An 18,770-nucleotide genomic window follows, 5' to 3' on the forward strand; every position below is an offset into this window, starting at 1 on the left:
AATAAATCGTATAATTTTCTAGATAAAACTTTGAGCAAGTAACTTCCTAACATGTTTACAAAGAACCAAAACCGGAGCCTCTTCCCTGCAAATTTCCATTCAGTCCAGGCCACTTCAAAACATTACCGGCTGATTGTTTATGACGTGTACGAATATTTTTTCTTTTTGTGTTTTTTCCAAACCCCTTGCGTCGTTTTAACTGGTGGCGGTATTACTGCAAGCGAGTGGAGCTTGGGACAGAAAGCGTCACCTCATGCATTCGAGCCTGGAATAATCCAAAAGGCAGGAACCCCAAAAAGAAAAATGGACTAAACAGAACAGGAAAGGCGACAAATCGCTTATTATTGTGCGGGGAAAAAGGTGACAAATCGCCTATTATTTTACATATCTTTAAACGGATGGCCATGATGGATGAGCATATCATATCAGTGATGGAAAATAATTAAGTGGAGCCAACAAGTAGACAAGTCCTATGGTAGCCGTTCCTTTCCAAAATCAAGATACAAGTGGAAGAATAGAAGTTTGTTGGTTTCACTTTTGAGCTGAATAACAACATGGAAGCTGCAAAATCAGTTTTGGGTTTAAGCTTGTTTTTGATTTTCCAGTTAAATTTGGTAGTCTCTGCTGCTGATATATATAGCAGAAATGACTTCCCACCAGGCTTTGTTTTTGGTGCATCAACTTCAGCTTTTCAGGTCTGTCTCTAGTCGACTTAATTTCTGTTTTGTATTTAAGTTTGGGAAAAATAATGCTAGTGCTAATGCTGTTGAATATCGTGCCATGGCATGGAAAGTATGAAGGTGCGGCTACTGAAGATGGGAGGACACCCAGTATATGGGACAATTTTACTCATCCTGGTATGATTTAGTTTATCCTGTTCCTTGGCATTGCTTTCATTTTATGTATGGGGTTTTAACATTGTGCAATATTTGTTTTTTTGTTTGTAGTACTAGTAATTAGATGGCAGTCTTAGGCAAATTTTGGTATAAATTGGTCTGATATGGAAACTAAAGGTAGAAGGTGTTCGACTGCCCGTTCTATTGGAATCATGTTACATATAATGGTCTTTTCTCACAATAGCCCAAGCGGCCTTCTTATTTTGATGGAAACTTTTTTTTAGTACCACAAGCAATTGCCTGCATATATTTGTGACTACTCCATGACCAGAGGTATGAACCCTTACATGTTGAGAGGAGAGGGAGGGAGAGAGGGACTGTGATTTTTCACCATTGGCTTCATGACCTCTGCAAGAGATGAGATCCACTGCTTCTTGTCATGGAGGTCAAAACTTAAAATGTTCATTGAAGCTCAAATCCTCTTCTCTAGAGCCTTCTGAAGGATATGACTAAAAATGGATCCTTGGTCCCAAAAATTCTTCCACCGAGGTCAAAATCATCAGTTTGAAAGCTGATATATTTTGAGATATGTATATGTTTATACTATTTTTCCTATTTGGTCAATGTGCAATTTTACAGAATGAAGGATTTGAACTTAGCTCTTTTAGTTGGGGAATATGTGCACCTGCCATCAAGTTAAATGCTTAGGTGCATGTTTATATGATATTTGATATAGCTGACTAATTAACTAATTCAAAATCTTTTAGGGAATATGCATGGAGCCAATGCAGACATAGCATCTGATGGGTATCACAAGTACAAGGTTCGTATAATTAAGGCATTGATGTAAGGTTAATCACTCCTATACTCACAATGTGAAAACTACCTCTTTTGACCCCCTCTTGAAAGTTGTGGAAATTTTGTTAAGAAACTATAATGAAATACAAAAGTTCCTCTACCAAATTAACAATGATTTCTACTGTAGAAACAGAACAGACATCAATTTAAAGATATCCCCACGCTAAACTTAAACCTCCGTTATACACATAGCAGAACACCAATAAACAGAAATGTTGACACATGAACAAAAGGAATAACTTGTCTAGAAACATCTGTTTTAGATGTTTTTTTTTGTCTTTTGACAGAGATAGTCACATGAGGCCATAGTTTAAACATCAAATATAATAGTTCGAATAGTTTCAAAAGTTTTACCTGTGTTGCTTCCCCAGAAGATGCTAGAGTAATTTTTCCTGATTTATCAAACTCAATGGGAAAAAGCTACCCACTTTTCCAGGAAAATATGATGCTACTGCACTTAGTGCATGTGCCCAAGAGTCATGGCATTTAGGTTTTTGGCTGCTACATGTATTCTCTTTGATGATATGAAAGAGCTGCTGGTACTTTTCTGATGCTAATTTTAAACTGCAGCTCTATATTTGACAAATTTCTCATTCTTTAGGCGCTAGAGCACCTCTATCCAAAAACTTCCACCCTTTAGCATGTGTTGCATCTTTATTGATTTTATCTGATCTGTATATTTAAAATGATGATCATAACACATCAATCACTAGGATATTTATAACCAATGTGGTTCATGAATCTCTTGTAGGAAGATGTTCAACTCATGGCACATACAGGCTTGGATGCCTATAGATTTTCCATTTCGTGGTCCAGACTCATCCCAAGTAGGATACATCATCTATGCTCATTTTAAGCAACGTGAAGGGTGCAATTTTGATTCTTTTTCACAGTTGGAAGTGCTAATTATTCATTTTTTTCCTTCAGATGGAAGAGGACCTGTCAATATGAAGGGCTTGCAATACTACAACAATCTCATTAATGAACTAATCAGAAATGGTTAGAGCCAATGTTTCATCATAAATGGGGCCAATACCAATAAATATTTTGGGAGTAGTCTTCCTCAATTGGATGGACAAAGTACTGTTAGAATCTTTACTGTTAAACAAGCAACTGCCTTCCTTCTGTTGATATGTCTTGATCTCGTGGTCAACCAGGAATTCAACCACATGTTACATTACTTCACGCTGATCTCCCACAGGCACTTGAAGATGAATATGGAGGATGGATTAATCGGAAAATTTTGTAAAGTTTCCATCCTTAAGTTGTAACTGATGAATTTTGTCCACAAATGCCTCCTGCTTTAATTAGGAAAATTTTTCTGTATTTATGCAGGAGGGACTTTACAGCATATGCAGATGTATGCTTCAGAGAGTTTGGTGATAGGGTTTTACATTGGACTACTCTAAACGAGCCCAACGTGTTTGTATTAGGAGGCTATGACATTGGATTTCTACCACCTCAAAGATGCTCTGCCTCTTCTCCACTCAATTGTTCGAAAGGCAACTCATCAACTGAACCATATATGGCAGCTCATAATATCTTACTAGCACATGCAGCTGTGGCAAAGTTATACAAGAAACAATATCAGGTACCACTAAAGCTGCATGTTGTTAACTCTCTTGTCAATTTATTAATGGATCAGTTGTGGACCGTTGTCAACTGTAAGGAGCTGAAAAACAGGAATAAATCCATCTCCTTCCTAGATGTATGGGCTGCTTATAAACTCTCAAATTTGTGCTTGAAATCCAAAGTCTACTTACGACATTTGCCAATTAAGATTTTTGACTGAGTGTGAGTATAATAAATTTTATGGCCAATGACATATATGTTTAATGTTGATCATTTCAAAGAAAAACTAATGCAGGACAAGCAACATGGATTTATAGGGCTGAACCTCTGCAGCTATTGGTTTGTTCCTTTAACAAACACAACTAAAGATGTAATTGCAACTCAAAGAGCCAATGATTTCTATATTGATTGGTAAGCCACAGCTCTACATATAAAGCTCCATCATTATAATTTGCCTTGAATCATTTTGAAGAATCTCCAGTCATCAACCTCTTATCTGATTCAAGTTTTTACAACTTTTTAGGATTCTCTATTATCACATATTCTGGCATATTTTATTTTTGTTGTTTTTAGTGCAGTAATAAACTAAAATATTATTTTCTCTACATTGCAGGTATATGCATCCCCTGGTATATGGAGACTATCCCAGCTCGATGAAGAAGGTTGCTGGTTCGAGGATGCCACCCTTCAGCAATTATGAATCTAAACAGGTCAAAGGTTCATTTGATTTCATTGGGCTGAACTTTTACCTCACAATGTATGTTAAGGACTATCCTAGCAGCTTAGAGATGGAGCACAGAGATGTTTTGGCAGATATGGCACTAGAACTACTGTGTAGGTCTTCTTGCATAATGAAACCAAGATGTTTTTGTGTCTTCACATGCATGTCTGGGCAGGCTTGTCTCATGTGCCGTCACTACCTTTAAAATGTGAAATGATTCTACAACCTTACTGTGAGCTTATGAAATCAACTTTTCTCATTCCATGCTTGTTGTTGTCATGTTACTATGTGGTGGTTCTTTTGAAAAATGTTTCCACTTTATCTTTCCAAATTGTTTTTATTTGCTTTATAGTTATGTATCTTGACCCATCAAGACCGCTCCACTTCACCACATTACTGCTTTTAGTCTTGTGTACTTACTTTCTGGTTCTTGCAGTGTTCCAATATAATGCATCAACATTTGAGGTGAGAGTTTATATGCAAAATTAAGTGTCTTATTAGTTTATGGGGTTAGTTTAATGTATCACTAACCAGCTTGTTTGACCCAGTATCCTATTTTACCTTGGGGACTCAAAAGGTTTCTAGAGCATTTCAAGGAAGCTTATGGAAACCCTCCTATTTACATCCATGAGAATGGTCTCTCTCTCTCTCTCTGTCTTAGTGAAAAATGTCTTTTTATATGCGTTGTTATTTAATTTGATTTGTTGGATTTTCTTCGTCTTCTTCTTCTTTTGGTGAGAGGAGCTCGAATGTGTTATTTTTTCGACAAAGTAATATGATCACAATTTACAGCTGATATATAATTTTTGCCTTGAGATAGAAAATAGTTTTATTTCAGAAGGTAGGATCACAAAGAAAATAAGGAAACTGGAAAATTACATTGCTAGAATAAAATTCTATTTCAGTAGTAAAATTATAGTATTTCAAATGAAACAATCACAATCTTTTTATTTGAAAACTAAGTATGATATGTAAATGATGAAATGCAACATTTGAGGCATGCTAAATTTCTAGTTGTAAAAGACTATCTTCAAAGCAAAGGGTCTATTCAATCTTGATTAAAATGCTGTACTTAGACAGCATATCAAAATCACCACTCATGGCGCTCTGATAAAATAGTAACTACATAGGTGGTTCTGATTTTAGTTTGGCATGTGAAGTCTTCAATTGATGGGGATGTATACTTCTCATTCTATACATGTAATCTTGCTTTGAAAATCACCCTATAAAGTTTCTGGTATTAAATGGATATTTTAATCATTTTAATATCATCTGTGGTTTTGTACCTTCATTCTGGCAAAGTATTATTTAGTTTTTCATAGGATTAAGCACCTGTGCAACTACCTACACTTTTTAAAATGTTGTCTAAGATATAACTGAAAATTATGCATGAACCACCAGCTGTGACTGTCTTTCGAAACATAATGTGGTCTTTTTGGGTTAACAGGGTTTATCACTGCATTGATGTGAAATTATTCTGACTAGGTTAAATGATTTGTGAATACCTTCTTTTTTATGTTGAATATTAAGGTCTAATTTATTAAATTTAGCATGATATTTATGTTTGTTAGGTCAACGAACGAGACGCAATTCTTCATTGGAAGACTGGCCAAGGGTGAAATATTTGAATGCATACATTGGAAGCGTGCTTGATGCCATAAGGTATGTTTTTATATTGGCATCAAAATATAAAAAAGCAACAAGCCAATGACTCTTTATAGTTCTTTGCCACCTCCCTTCTCCCCACACTAAGCCACACCCCAAAGGCTAAATTGACAGCGATGAGGAAGACTGAATGAGACAAAGAAAATTCATAAAATAACTTATACAAAATACATGGTATAGCTATGTCTCGTTTTTTGTTTTGAATCTCCCAAAAAAATTTGCAACAATCAAAATCAATAGTTAATTAGTATATATATTATCAAACACCTTTTACTAGTAGGATTGCAGATTCCTCGTCTGTCTAGGCTGCACTTTGTATCAACTTACTTTGCAGATTCAATGCGAAAAAAGGATATTAGTATTTGCCAGGGATTTCTCTATCCTGCTTGATATTTGGATTTAATTTGTATCTAATTTAACATATGGTTTTCTTTTCTTTTTCTTCTTTTGTTTTGATTGATGTAATGAAGGAATGGGTCGAATACGAGAGGCTATTTCACATGGTCCTTCGTGGATGTATTTGAAATGTTGGATGGCTATGAATCAAGCTATGGCCTGTATTATGTAGATATGGATGATCCAGATTTGAGAAGGTATCCTAAACTTTCTGCTAAATGGTATTCTGAGTTTTTGAAGGGAAAAAGCATGGACCGTAATGGAGTGATTCAGCTCAATGATACGTCCTTTTTGGATGCACAATTCACGCATTAATTTGTACCCTTGATATCTACATACGTTAAAAGCCCTTAGTAATGTGGTGTTATATTTGTTCCACCACTTGCACTTCCTTATATATTTTCATGTAAAGACCTGAACAAGGATAGAGTACATATGGATATTCATGCTTACTGCTCCATCCATCTCTCCTTCCTTTTTGCAATTATGTATCATTTTACTGTGTGATGCTACTTATTTCTTTTTGGGTGTGTACTAAAAAATCAATTGTCAAAGCGTCACGGTAGTTAGCCTCGTGATCATGGTAAATATAAGAGAAAAACTACTCCATTGGAACTTCATTAGTCTTCTTTTGAGGGCCATAATTCTATTTAGTCCATCAGTGTAACTTCAAGGATGACTGATTAGTCAGACAAAATTATCATCTTTTTCTATGTAACAACATGTCGTTATGCATGTTGCATTGTCAAAAATGACAAAAGCGAAAGGCAACAAGCGAAAAGACAAAATGGAGACAAAGCCACTTGGATTGCCAAGCACAAGCTTCCACTACATGTCTTTAAGAGTAAAGACGGACGGATGAGGATTACTCCAGCGAGATTAAACGATGGACAAACACGTATAACGAAAGAGCTAACTACCATTCCTCTACAAAACCAACCAACAAGTGGAAAACACATACGTACCAGTTGCTCTGTTTCACTTTTGAGTTAATAACAATATGAAAGCTGCAAACTTAGCTTTGGGTTTAAAATTGTTGTTTATTTTTCAGTTAAATTTAGTAGTTTTTGCTGCTGACTTATATAGCAGAAATGACTTCCCACCAGGTTTTGTTTTTGGTGCATCGACTTCAGCTTTTCAGGTCTGTGTAGTCTTTACTTAAATTCTGTTCTGCATTAATTAGTTTGGATGTTGTAATATGGAAAGATTATAGTAGTGCTGATGCTGTTGAATTGTGTGCTTGGATATGACGAATGAAAAGTATGAAGGTGCAGCTACTGAAGATGGTGGGACACCCAGTATATAGGATACTTTTACTCCTGCTGGTATGAATTTTCTCTAATCCATCACATAGCTTTTTCTTTTTTTCTTGCAAGATTAGTTTTTGGTTTTTCTTTGTGGTACTAGCTTAGGTGGCCGTTTTTAGGCAAATCTTGGTACATCAAATGGGCCTATGCATGGGACTTAAAACGTGTTACACCAGAGAAACAGTTCATATTTGGTGCTCATAGACCTAGCACAAGCCACCTTCTTATATGCAGGGCAACATTCAGGGGCGGAGCCTTGTATATTGATGGGGCTGTGGCTTCCCAAAATTTTTTAAACCTTTTATATATTATATATATTTTTTGTCTTTTTCTTAAAAAATATATTTTTAACCATTATTCTTCTTACTCTATCTCTTTTGACCCCTAATAAAAATTGGCCACCCCTGGCAACATTCCTCCTTTCTTTTTCCCCTGGGAACCTTTTTTTAACCAGTTAGGTGTTAGAATATCTTGGAAACCCTTTTATGCTCCATAAAATTAGTGGAAATTGCAATAGAGAATTGCTTGACTATATTTTTGTATGGGTACTCCATGATCAAGGCTACAAGCCTTTATGGGTTGAGAGTAGGAGAGAGGGGGGGACGGATTCTTCACTATTTGCTTCATGACCTTTGCAAGAGATTATTTGCTTCTTATCATGGAGCCAGGTCATCATTCTACTGGCATTTTGAAACTTCAAACGGTTATTGAAGTTCAAGCTCATCTGCATTGAGGCCTCCTAAGGACAGAAAAATGGATCCTTGTAACAATCACCAGTTTATCAGAGTGATAATTTGAGATATGTATGTGCTCATATGACATTTGATATAGCTGATTAATTGCCTTAGGTATTATGGGTGCCAGTGCGGACGTAGCATGTGATGGGTATCACAAGTACAAGGTGCACATGGTTCTCCTTTCCCTATATTATAAGCCTCTGATTTAAGGTTATGCAATCCTCCTGTTATCACACTGCAAACCTTCCTCTTTCTTTTCTTCCTCCTTTTGAGTTAGTCATGGAATTTGTTAAGTTACTAGAATGAAATACAAAGTTAGTTTCCCTATCCAGGAACAGCAACTTCAATAGAGGAAACAGAACGGACACCAATTTAGAGGTAGCAGTAAACATATAGCAGGACTCCAATATATAGCAGTAAACAACCAAGCTGACTGTTGACAAATTAACTTGCTTAGTAACATTTGAGTACAATTTTCATGCAAATTTTTTCTTTTGACAAATAATTTATTCACACATGAGGCCATGGTTTAAACATCAAGCATGATGGTCTGATAGAATCTCATCTTTTTGTAATCATAATGCAACTTACTGTTTTGCTCCTGTATGTTATTGTGCGTGGTGCATGTAAGCAGTCCTGTGTGATGCCAAAGCATCAAATATTTCTTTCTTCATACAGTTAATTGACAAATCCAAGCTCTGGCAATTTTGCATACATTGCCAAAACCTTATCTCAACTATGTATCTTTGAGAAACTGCATCTTTTCAAAAGATAATTAATCCTTGTTTCTCTAAGCATCTACAAAACTCAGAATGCATATCATCATGCAAACAATCAATCGAGAACTTCCAAGTCCAACCAAAAAGGAAAGGAATAGTTGGAAATCTTATTACCATTTAATACACAGACCTATTAAGTTAAAAAAATTACCTATATTAATTCCCCAGAAGATAACAGAACAGTTCTTGATTTGTTAATGTCAGCGAAACACCAAACCCTCTCTTTTTTAGGAAAATATGACACCTTCCACTACACTTTCTGATGCAAATTATAAGTCATCTCTCTCAATTTTTATCTTTCTTCATCCTCGAGCATTTTAATATAATTTCTGCGCCAAAAACATTTTCCAGGTACTGTTTATTGCATCTCATTTGTTTTTTTACCAGATATATATACTAAATCAAAGTATCTACCATATTAAGTAAAGTTCCTTATATGTGGAATCAAGTATAACTAATCATAAAGCATCGTTCACAAGAAAATGATGAATGATGGGTTTATGAGTTGCTTGCAGGAAGATGTTCAACTCATGGTAGATATAGGCTTGGATGCCTACAGATTTTCGATTTCATGGTCAAGGCTCATCCCAAGTCGGACATGTCTTCTGTGCTCATTTTAAACAACATGAAGAATGCAATTTCCCATTGTTTTTCGCAATTGAAATGCTAATGTTTCACTTTTCCTTCAGATGGAAGAGGACCTGTCAATATGAAGGGCTTGCAATATTACAACAATCTCATTGATGAACTAATCAGAAATGGTTAGAGCCTATGTTTACATCATAAATGATTCTAATACTAATATATTTGTATTATGGGAGTAGTCTTCCTCATTTGGATGGACAAACTACTTTTAGCATGATTATTGTTAAACAAACAACTGCCTTCCTTCTGTTGATATGTCTTGATATCATGGTCAACCAGGAATACAACCACATGTTACTTTACATCATGCTGATCTCCCACTGGCACTTGAAGATGAGTATGGAGGGTGGATTAATCAGAAAATTGTGTAAAGTTTCCATCCTTAAGTTGTAACTGATGAATTTTCTCCATAAATGCATCTTGCTTTAAATAGGAAATGTTTTCATGTGTTTATACAGGAGAGACTTTACATCATATGCAGACGTATGCTTCAGAGAGTTTGGTGATAGGGTTTTACATTGGACTACTCTAAATGAGGCCAACGTGTTTGTATTAGGAGGGTATGACCTTGGATTTCAGCCACCTCGCCGATGCTCTGCCACTCTTCCCTTGAATTGTTCAAAAGGTAACTCATCAACTGAACCATATATGGCAGCTCATAATATCTTATTAGCACATGCGGCAGTGGCAAAGTTATACAAGAAAAAGTACCAGGTACCACTGAGCTGTATGTATTTAACTCTTTGGTCAATTAATAAATATATATAATTGAACTTATGCACCAATCTCAACAGCAACGAGCTCAAAAAACAAGAATCCATCTCCTTCATAGACATATAGGCTGCTTATAAACTGTCATAATTCTGCTTGAAATCCAACGTCTACTAACTGAGTGTGAGTATAAAGAAATTTTGGGCCAATGAGATATCAAGTTTAATGTTGACCATTTCAAAGAAAAACTAATGCAGGACAAACAACATGGACTTATAGGGCTGAACCTCTTCAACTATTGGTTTGTTCCTTTAACAAACACAACAGAAGACATAATTGCAGCTCAAAGAGCCAATGATTTCTATGTTGGTTGGTAAGATGCAGCTCTATATATGAAGTTCCATCACAATTATGTGCCTTGAATTATTTTGAAAATTTCCCATTGATTTCACAATCAACTATCTTATGTGAGACCTGGCATATTTTATTTTGGTAGTTTTCAGTGTAGTAATTAACTAAATCTTAGTTTTTTCTATATTTCAGGTTTATGCATCCCTTAGTATATGGAGACTACCCTAGCTTGATGAAGAAGACTGCTGGTTCAAGGATGCCAGCCTTCACCAATATTGAATCAAATCAGGTCAAAGGTTCATTTGACTTCATTGGACTAAACTATTACCTCACAATGTATGTTAAGGACCAGCCTAGCAGCTTAGAGATGGAACAAAGAGATGTTGTGGCAGATATGGCAATAGAACTAATGCGTAAGTCATCTTGCTTATTGAAACCAAGGCGTTTGTGTGTCTTAACAAGCATGCAGACTTGTCTAACGTGCTGTTACTCCCTTTAGACTATGAATTGGTTCTACTTCGCTTACTGTGTGAGTCACAGAATCAACTTTGGTCATTCTATGCTTTCTGTTGTCATGTTTCTATATGCGGCAGCCTTTTGCAACATGTTTCCTTTTAATCTTTTCACTGTTTTTATTTGCTTTACATACATGTAGCTTGACCAATCAAGACCATTGCACTTCATTACATAACCACTTTTCACTCGTGTACTTACTTTCTGGTGCTTGTAGCTTTCCAATACAATTCATCAAAATTTGAGGTAGGAGTTCAAACGCCAAGTTCTTAATTGTCTTAGTTTATGGGGTTTGTTTTATGTATCACTAATCAGCTTGTTTGACTCAGTTTCCTATCATACCTTGGGGCCTCAAAAGGTTACTAGAGTATTTCAAGGAAGCTTATGGAAACCCTCCTATTTACATCCATGAAAATGGTCTCTCTCTCTCTCTCTCTCTCTCTCTCTTACTGAAAAAAGTCATGCGAAATTCCTCATTTGTAGAAGACGATCCCACAGAGAAAGAGTTTATTTAATCTTTGATTAATGTTGTACTTTGATCACATGTTGAAATCACAACTCATGGCATTCTGATAAAATTGTAACTATTTAGGTGGTTCTGATTCTCGTTTGGTAAGTGAAGGGGATATATATACTAAGTCAAAAACTTTTTCCTGCACTGTCTATTGTGTTGAGTTTTTCTTTTTTTATCGGATACATACTAAGATAATGATCCACCATGTCAAATAAAGTTCCTTATACATTGAATCTTTCCCAATTGATCTTAACACATCATTCACTAGAAATAAAATTGATGAATGCTGGTTTACAAGTCTCTTTCAGGAAGATGTTCAACTCATGGTAGATATAGGCTTGGAAGCCTACAGATTTTCCATTTTATGGTCAAGGCTCATCCCAAGCAGGAAACTGTCACCTGTGCTCATTTTAACAACATGAAGACGGCAATTTATGGTTCTTTTTTACAACTGAAATGCTGAATTTTCGGTTTTCTCCTTCAGATGGAAGAGGACCTACTAATCCGAAGGGCTTGCAATATTATAACAATATCATTGATGAACTAATCAGAAATGGTTAGAGCCGGTGTTTTGTGCTAAATGAGGCTAATACCAATATAGTTGAATATTGGTAGTAGCCTTCCTCGACTGCATGGACAAAGTACTTTTGCAATGTTTATTGTTAAACAAGAAATTGTCTGTCTTCTGTTGATATTCTTGATGTCTTGGCCAACCACATGTTACATTACATCACACCGATCTCCCACAGGCACTTGAAGATGAGTATGGAGGATGGATCAATCGAAAAATTGTGTAAAGTTTCCAATTATAAGTTTTAATTGATGCATCATTTACATAAATGGGTCTTGTTTGAAATGGGATAGTTTGGTAATGCATTTATGCAGGAGAGACTTTACAGCATATGCAGATGTGTGCTTCAGAGAGTTTGGTGATAGGGTTTTGCGTTGGACTACTTTAAATGAGGCCAATGTGTTTGTATTAGGAGGCTATGATCTTGGGGTTCTGCCACCATGGCGATGCTCTCTTCCATTTAATTGTTCGAAAGGCAACTCATCAACTGAACCATATATGGCAGTTCACAATATCTTATTGGCACATGCAGCAGTGGCAAGACTATACAAGAAAAAGTACCAGGTATCACTGGAGCTGTATGAAAGTCACTGATCAATTTGCCTGTAAATCATCTAATAATATTATGCACTGATCTTACTGCAAGGAGCTTGATAACAAGAATCCAGCTCCTCCTTAGAAACAGGCTGCTTCAAATTCTCCAAAATCTGTTTGAAATCCAATGTCTATTTACTATGGATCCCATTCAAGATTTTGAATTCAATGTTGGTGTAAGTAATTTTGTGGCCAGTGACATATCAAGTGTAATGCTGATCATTTTAGATATATACTAATGCAGGACAAGCAGCAGGGATTCATAGGGATCAACCTCCTCAACAATTGGTTTTTACCCTTAACAAACACCACAGAAGACAAAATTGCAGTTCAGAGAGCCAATGATATGTATCTTGGTTGGTAAGCTGGAGCTCTATAAATAAAGTGCAATAATTATTATTTATCTTGAATCAATTTTGAGCATAAAACTTTATATGATCAGTGAAATTAAACTTTTTATGACTTTTGGAGATTCTCTTTTCACAACTATTATAGCATGCATATAGATTTTATATTTGGAGTTCTCAGGGGAGTAATTAACTAAACTTTTTCTATATTGTAGGTTCATGCATCCCCTGGTATACGGAGACTATCCTAGCTCAATAAAGAAGAATGCTGGTTCAAGGCTTCCAGCCTTCACCAATCGTCAGTCCAAGAGGGTAAAAGGTTCATTTGACTTCATTGGGCTAAACTTTTACTGCACAATGTATGTGAAGGACCACCCTAGCTGCTTATAGATGGAACACAGAGACATTATGGCAGATATGGCACTGGAATTAATACGTATGTCACCTCACATTGCAAAACCAAGATGTTTATTCTTCACAAACACGTCTGTGAAGGCTTGCCTTATGTGCTGTCACACCCTTTAGAATATGAATTTATTCTTTTTCTCTTACTATAAGCTTACAAAGTTAACGCTGCTCATTCTATGCCTTTTGTTGTCATGCTTGTATGTGGTAGTCTTTTGCAACTTCATCTCTTTCTAAATAATCCAATTGTCTGCTACAAACATAAACATTTGTATGCTTTAAATGAAGCTTGATCAATCAAGATTCAAGACCACTGCACTGCACCACATCAACTGCTTTCAATCTTGTGTACTCACTTTCTGGTTCTTGCAGCATTCGAGTTCAATGCATCAACATTTGAGGTGAGAGTTTAAGTGCCAAAATTTTAAGTTGTCTTACTTAATCTTGGATTAGATTAATGTATCACTAACCAGCTTGTTTGGCTCAGTTTCCCATCACACCTTGGGGCCTCAAAGGGTTGCTACAGTATTTAAAGGAAACTTATGGAAGCCCTCCTATTTACATCCACGAAAATGGTCTCTCTCTCTCTCTCTGGGTGTTATGTAATTATCAGTACTGTGTTGATGTGTAATTGTTCAGATATTCTTTTTTTTTTTTTAAACTTTTCTTATATATTAAATTCCAACTGAATAAACTTAACATGAGATATTTGACACGTTTGTTAGGTCAAAGGATGCGACGCAATTCTTTGTTGGAAGACTGGCGAACGGTGAAATCTCTGAATGCATACATTGGAAGTGTGCTTGAAGCCATAAGGTATGTTTCTATACTGGCATCAAACATATATAAAAATATAACTCCATAACCTTTTATTGTTCTTTTCCACCTCCCTTCTTCCCACCCTAAGCCAACCACAGGACTAAATTGACTGTGATGAGGAAAGAAAAGTCCAACAAATTTTTGCAATAATCAGAATCAAAAGTGTATTTTTATTAAACTTCCAACAACACCTTTTACTGGAAACTTTGCAGATCCCTCTTTTACTCTTTTACACTTTGTTTGATGTAATTTGTTTTGTCCTTGGAAGGAGTGGATCGGATACAAGAGGCTATTTCACATGGTCTATCTTAGATGTATTTGAATTGCAAGATGGCTATGAATCCAGCTTTGGCCTGTACTATGTAGATTTGGATGGTCCTGATTTAACAAGGTACCCTAAGCTTTCTGCTAAGTGGTATGCTTAATTTTTGAAGGGAAAAGGCAGAGTCATGATTCACCCCAAGGGCTTATCATCTCTAAACAATGCACCTTTCACCCTTTAGTCTTTTTTTCACTTTTTTAATTTATATCTACATTAAGCCTTTCATGGTTTGGTGTTATTACTTTATATCCACAACTTCATTCTTATGCTTCATCCATCTTCTTTTTTATTATTTACAATGCAATTCTTGTACTAGATAACAAGCATATTAAATAAGGCATTTTGTGCCATTGTTACTAGAAAAGTAACTCCCTTCCTTCCTTTCTTTTTTGTGTTTTTGTCTTTTTCTATTTGTGTTCTAATTAAATTATCTTTTACATTCATTTTTTATACTTTCTATATTTGAGGTTTTCTCTCCTATTTTGATAATTTTGTCCTTTCTAATTCTTTCTTTTACATTATTTGTTACTTTCATTAATCTTTCACTTCATCCCTGCTAGCTTTTCATCTAACTAAATAATGTTATATGATTATATTGTTGATGTAATACATTATTAACAAAGTGTTAAGTGGATTAATACTTCTGTAAATATTGACTTTTATTACTTAATTAAATTTTGTTATATGTGGTATGTTATATCATGAACATTTCCTTTTACCCATTTTTTTTTATTATATTATAAATTATAACGATGGATTAATAAATTTTAGTTGAACTTATACTTGATGAATGTATTATGTAATAGCTTAAATAATATGACATGAGCCTAAATTTATGATTTTCTTTACCTGAAATTATGACTGTTTATGAAAATGTCATAATTGTTAACTTATCTATGCCATTAAATTAATACTGAAATTAATATATTAATTTGTTAATTTAATTGATATAGAAATTAAAAAAATATATCTAAAAAAAGTTTTGGGCCTATACCGCAGCATCCATGGTCGCAGTAAAGCTTGTTGTCTTACTGTACTGGATTTGCGGGGCTAATGGATGGACTCGTTTCCTCAGAAGTTCCGTTATTGAGAAAGGTTGGACCTTAAGCCCTGCCTGGGCAAGCTTCTATTAAGTTATTGCGGTCTTCAAGCCCGGCCTCGCCTGCCCATTTCACAACTCCATAATTAACAAATCAAAATAAATTATATAATTAAATAATAAGTACGTGTCTTTTTTGCTTAAAGAATCTCTCATTTCTCAAATAAAACAAAAAAAAGCATTTATAATTTTAATTATTTGAAAAGTATGAAGTCCCAGTCCCAAGCGGATCCTTTTTTGGATTTTCAAAAAAAAAAGTTCTTTAAAAAAATTTAAATAAAATTTAATTACTTCAATAAAATTTTTTATATTAATAAACTCTTATATTAATAATTAATTAATTATTGTTAATAAAAAGTTAATTATTAAAAAATATTATTTATTATTTTATTTTACGTGATATTAATACATAATGACAAAGTTTTAATATAATTCGTAAACGTTTTCACCGTCACATAAAAATGATTTGTATATATAATGCAACTTTTTATTAAGGTTACAGAGATTTTTGATCGTGCTTATGCCTTGTTTGGACCGGGTCCGGTTCTTGAAGCTCCGAAGAGGAAGCCATCCAAAGGGAATATGCCATTGCAATATATCTAGGGTTTTGGTACCTTCACATTTGACTACTACTACATATATATACCACTCATACTTACACTCTGCTTTCCTCTCTTTCGGGCTTCGCTTCGTTTCTGCTCAGATTTCCCAGCAGCTCTTTTTATCTTCTTCCAATTCCCAAAATGGCCATCACTTTCTCAGATCTCCACACTGAGTCTGGCCTTAAATCCCTTAATGACTTCCTCTCTGGCAAATCTTACATCTCTGGGTATGCCCCAATTATCTTCTTCATACTATTTTCCTAAAACCCAATTCGTCTTTTTAAATTTTGATAGTGAATTTTTTTTTGAAAAGCAAAGATATCTATATTTCTTTCATAGATTTGATAGTGAATTTTTTTGGGTTTTTTTTTCAGGGATAAGCTGACCAAGGATGACATAAAAGTCTATGCTGCTGTTTTGAAGAATCCTGGTGATTCTTTTCCCAATGTTCGCCAGTGGTATAACTGTGTATCTTCGCATCTTGCCGCCAGGTAATGTTTTTTTTTTTTCTTATTACCATGTTGCCCTTTTACGAATAAGAATTTTTTGGTACACGGTGAGATCTGTCTTTGAAATTTTACTGAATATAATATCTAAAAAAGCCTATGTTGTTTTAATTGTGTGTAGCTTCCCTGGAAAAGCTGTTGGCGTAGGACTTGGTGGCAAAGCTACTGCAGATGAATCTGCTAAAGCCGAGGTGTGCCACAAATTAATTTCTTGGACCCAACTAATATTTGTCTTTTAAGTTTTAGTTTAATTACGTTTAAGTAAAGGGTTGTTATAGCAAGGGCAAGACTTAGAGTGAAGTTCATGAAGTTCCCTGTTGAAAACGAGTTAATGAAAACTAAAGGTAAAAATTAAAGCTTGTAGATCAATATAACTCTACGAGTACATCAATAATATGTAAATAGTTAATTGAAAATAACCTCTTTACACAAAATTGAATAACAGTTGATGAGCAGTGGAAGCTTATCATAAATCACCCATACAAATAAAATATTAAAATTTTTCAATTTCTTTTTAATTCTTGTATGTGTGATCTATTTAAGAAGCTCTGTCCGGCTGCCTATTTTGATTATCGATTATAGTTATAATTTGATCACTATAAATTGGGAACTTCATGAATGTTATCTAAAGAACTCTACCTTGGTGTTGCCCCTTATGGAATGCCTTTAAATTAACAACCTAGCCTTACTCAGTCGTCATTGCTCCTCCTCCTTAAGAAATTTGGATTCAAAATTTGAATTTTCTGTTTCCCTTGGTTTCCGCAAGTTTACTCCAAGAAGAGCAATTGCCTTTAAAATAGGGCTAGTAACTTTGAAGCTTAATGTTACTGTTGGATAGTCTATTTAATCTCTGCATCGGTCACCTCATTTATCAGTTTTTCTAGTGGAATTGTTTAGTCAATTTTTGTTTACCTGTTTTTACTGGCAGGCTCCCACCGCAGATGATGACGATGACTTGGATCTGTTTGGTGATGAGACAGAAGAGGAAAAGAAGGCAGCAGAGGAGAGGGAAGCTGCTAAGAAGCCTGCTAAGAAGAAAGAGAGTAAGTATTTGTGTTGATTAGAATAAGTTGTCTGTTTTCATGTGAAGGATGCATTTGTTTTCATTTTGCTGCTTTGTTTGTTGTATTCATTTGACATTTTTTGAATCTTGCAGGTGGAAAGTCTTCTGTGCTTATGGATATCAAACCATGGGATGACGAGACTGACATGAAGAAGTTGGAAGAAGCTGTTCGAGCTGTTGCGATGCCTGGTCTTTTGTGGGGAGCATGTATGGTTTGGTTTTAATTTCTATCACTTTAAATGTGTCAACAAGATGTGCATGTACAATGCCTTCCCTAATGTTTTTATTTCTTAAATTGAATATGTGCAGCTAAACAGGTTCCTGTTGGTTACGGCATTAAGAAGCTCCAGATCATGCTTACTATAGTGGACGATCTTGTATCTGTTGATGCCCTTATTGAGGAGCACCTCACAGTGGAGCCCTGCAGCGAACATGTTCAAAGTTGTGACATAGTTGCATTCAACAAAATTTAGACAACCTTTTTATTCAACATCTGCTCGGGTTAGCCAATTTTGGCCATGTTGTCAACCTTTTGTCCTTTGCTTTGCCCCCTATATTACGTTTGGCCTGTGCTTGCTGCTGCTTCTGCTTTATATGGAGGAGAGATGAAAAGGTTAAGGAGTTTGAGATGTTTTGCAAAAGTGGATTTCTAGTATAATGTTCAATGTTTTAATTTAGTTTAAGTTTGTCTACGAACAGATAATTGCATAGGCTATTTAACTATAGATGGGATTGGAAGTCATCGATGGCCGTTTGGATCTTCATTTTCTGCCAGATTAAATTTTGCTTTTATCTTTATCTGGAAAAAATAAAGAACAAAAAGGAATGTTGAAATGC

The 18,770-nt window shown here is 35.2% G+C and overlaps 3 protein-coding genes and 1 pseudogene across 3 annotated transcripts; all 4 read left to right on the forward strand.

Moving 5' to 3' along the window:
* On the forward strand, positions 223-6,512 carry LOC18590055 (beta-glucosidase 11). Its single transcript, XM_007015344.2, has 13 exons — positions 223-695; positions 794-857; positions 1,604-1,659; positions 2,446-2,521; positions 2,622-2,693; positions 2,852-2,939; positions 3,030-3,285; positions 3,562-3,677; positions 3,880-4,100; positions 4,424-4,452; positions 4,536-4,623; positions 5,559-5,649; positions 6,123-6,512. The coding sequence occupies exons 1-13, from the start codon at positions 555-557 to the stop codon at positions 6,361-6,363; spliced, it is 1,539 nt and encodes a 512-aa protein (XP_007015406.2). The 5' UTR covers positions 223-554; the 3' UTR covers positions 6,364-6,512.
* On the forward strand, positions 6,739-15,047 carry LOC18590059 (annotated as a pseudogene).
* Positions 12,477-14,766, forward strand: LOC18590058 (beta-glucosidase 11). Its single transcript, XM_018126900.1, has 7 exons — positions 12,477-12,740; positions 13,015-13,130; positions 13,333-13,436; positions 13,895-13,923; positions 14,010-14,097; positions 14,248-14,338; positions 14,610-14,766. The coding sequence occupies exons 1-7, from the start codon at positions 12,477-12,479 to the stop codon at positions 14,764-14,766; spliced, it is 849 nt and encodes a 282-aa protein (XP_017982389.1).
* LOC18590060 (elongation factor 1-beta 2) lies at positions 16,264-18,697 on the forward strand. The gene is made up of 6 exons (XM_007015352.2): positions 16,264-16,591; positions 16,739-16,855; positions 16,992-17,061; positions 17,799-17,913; positions 18,027-18,140; positions 18,243-18,697. Exons 1-6 carry the CDS (start codon positions 16,506-16,508, stop codon positions 18,404-18,406), a joined length of 666 nt encoding a protein of 221 aa, XP_007015414.2. The 5' UTR covers positions 16,264-16,505; the 3' UTR covers positions 18,407-18,697.

This window comes from Theobroma cacao, chromosome 9 (genome assembly GCF_000208745.1).
Source record: "Theobroma cacao cultivar B97-61/B2 chromosome 9, Criollo_cocoa_genome_V2, whole genome shotgun sequence".
NCBI lineage: Eukaryota > Viridiplantae > Streptophyta > Magnoliopsida > Malvales > Malvaceae > Theobroma > Theobroma cacao.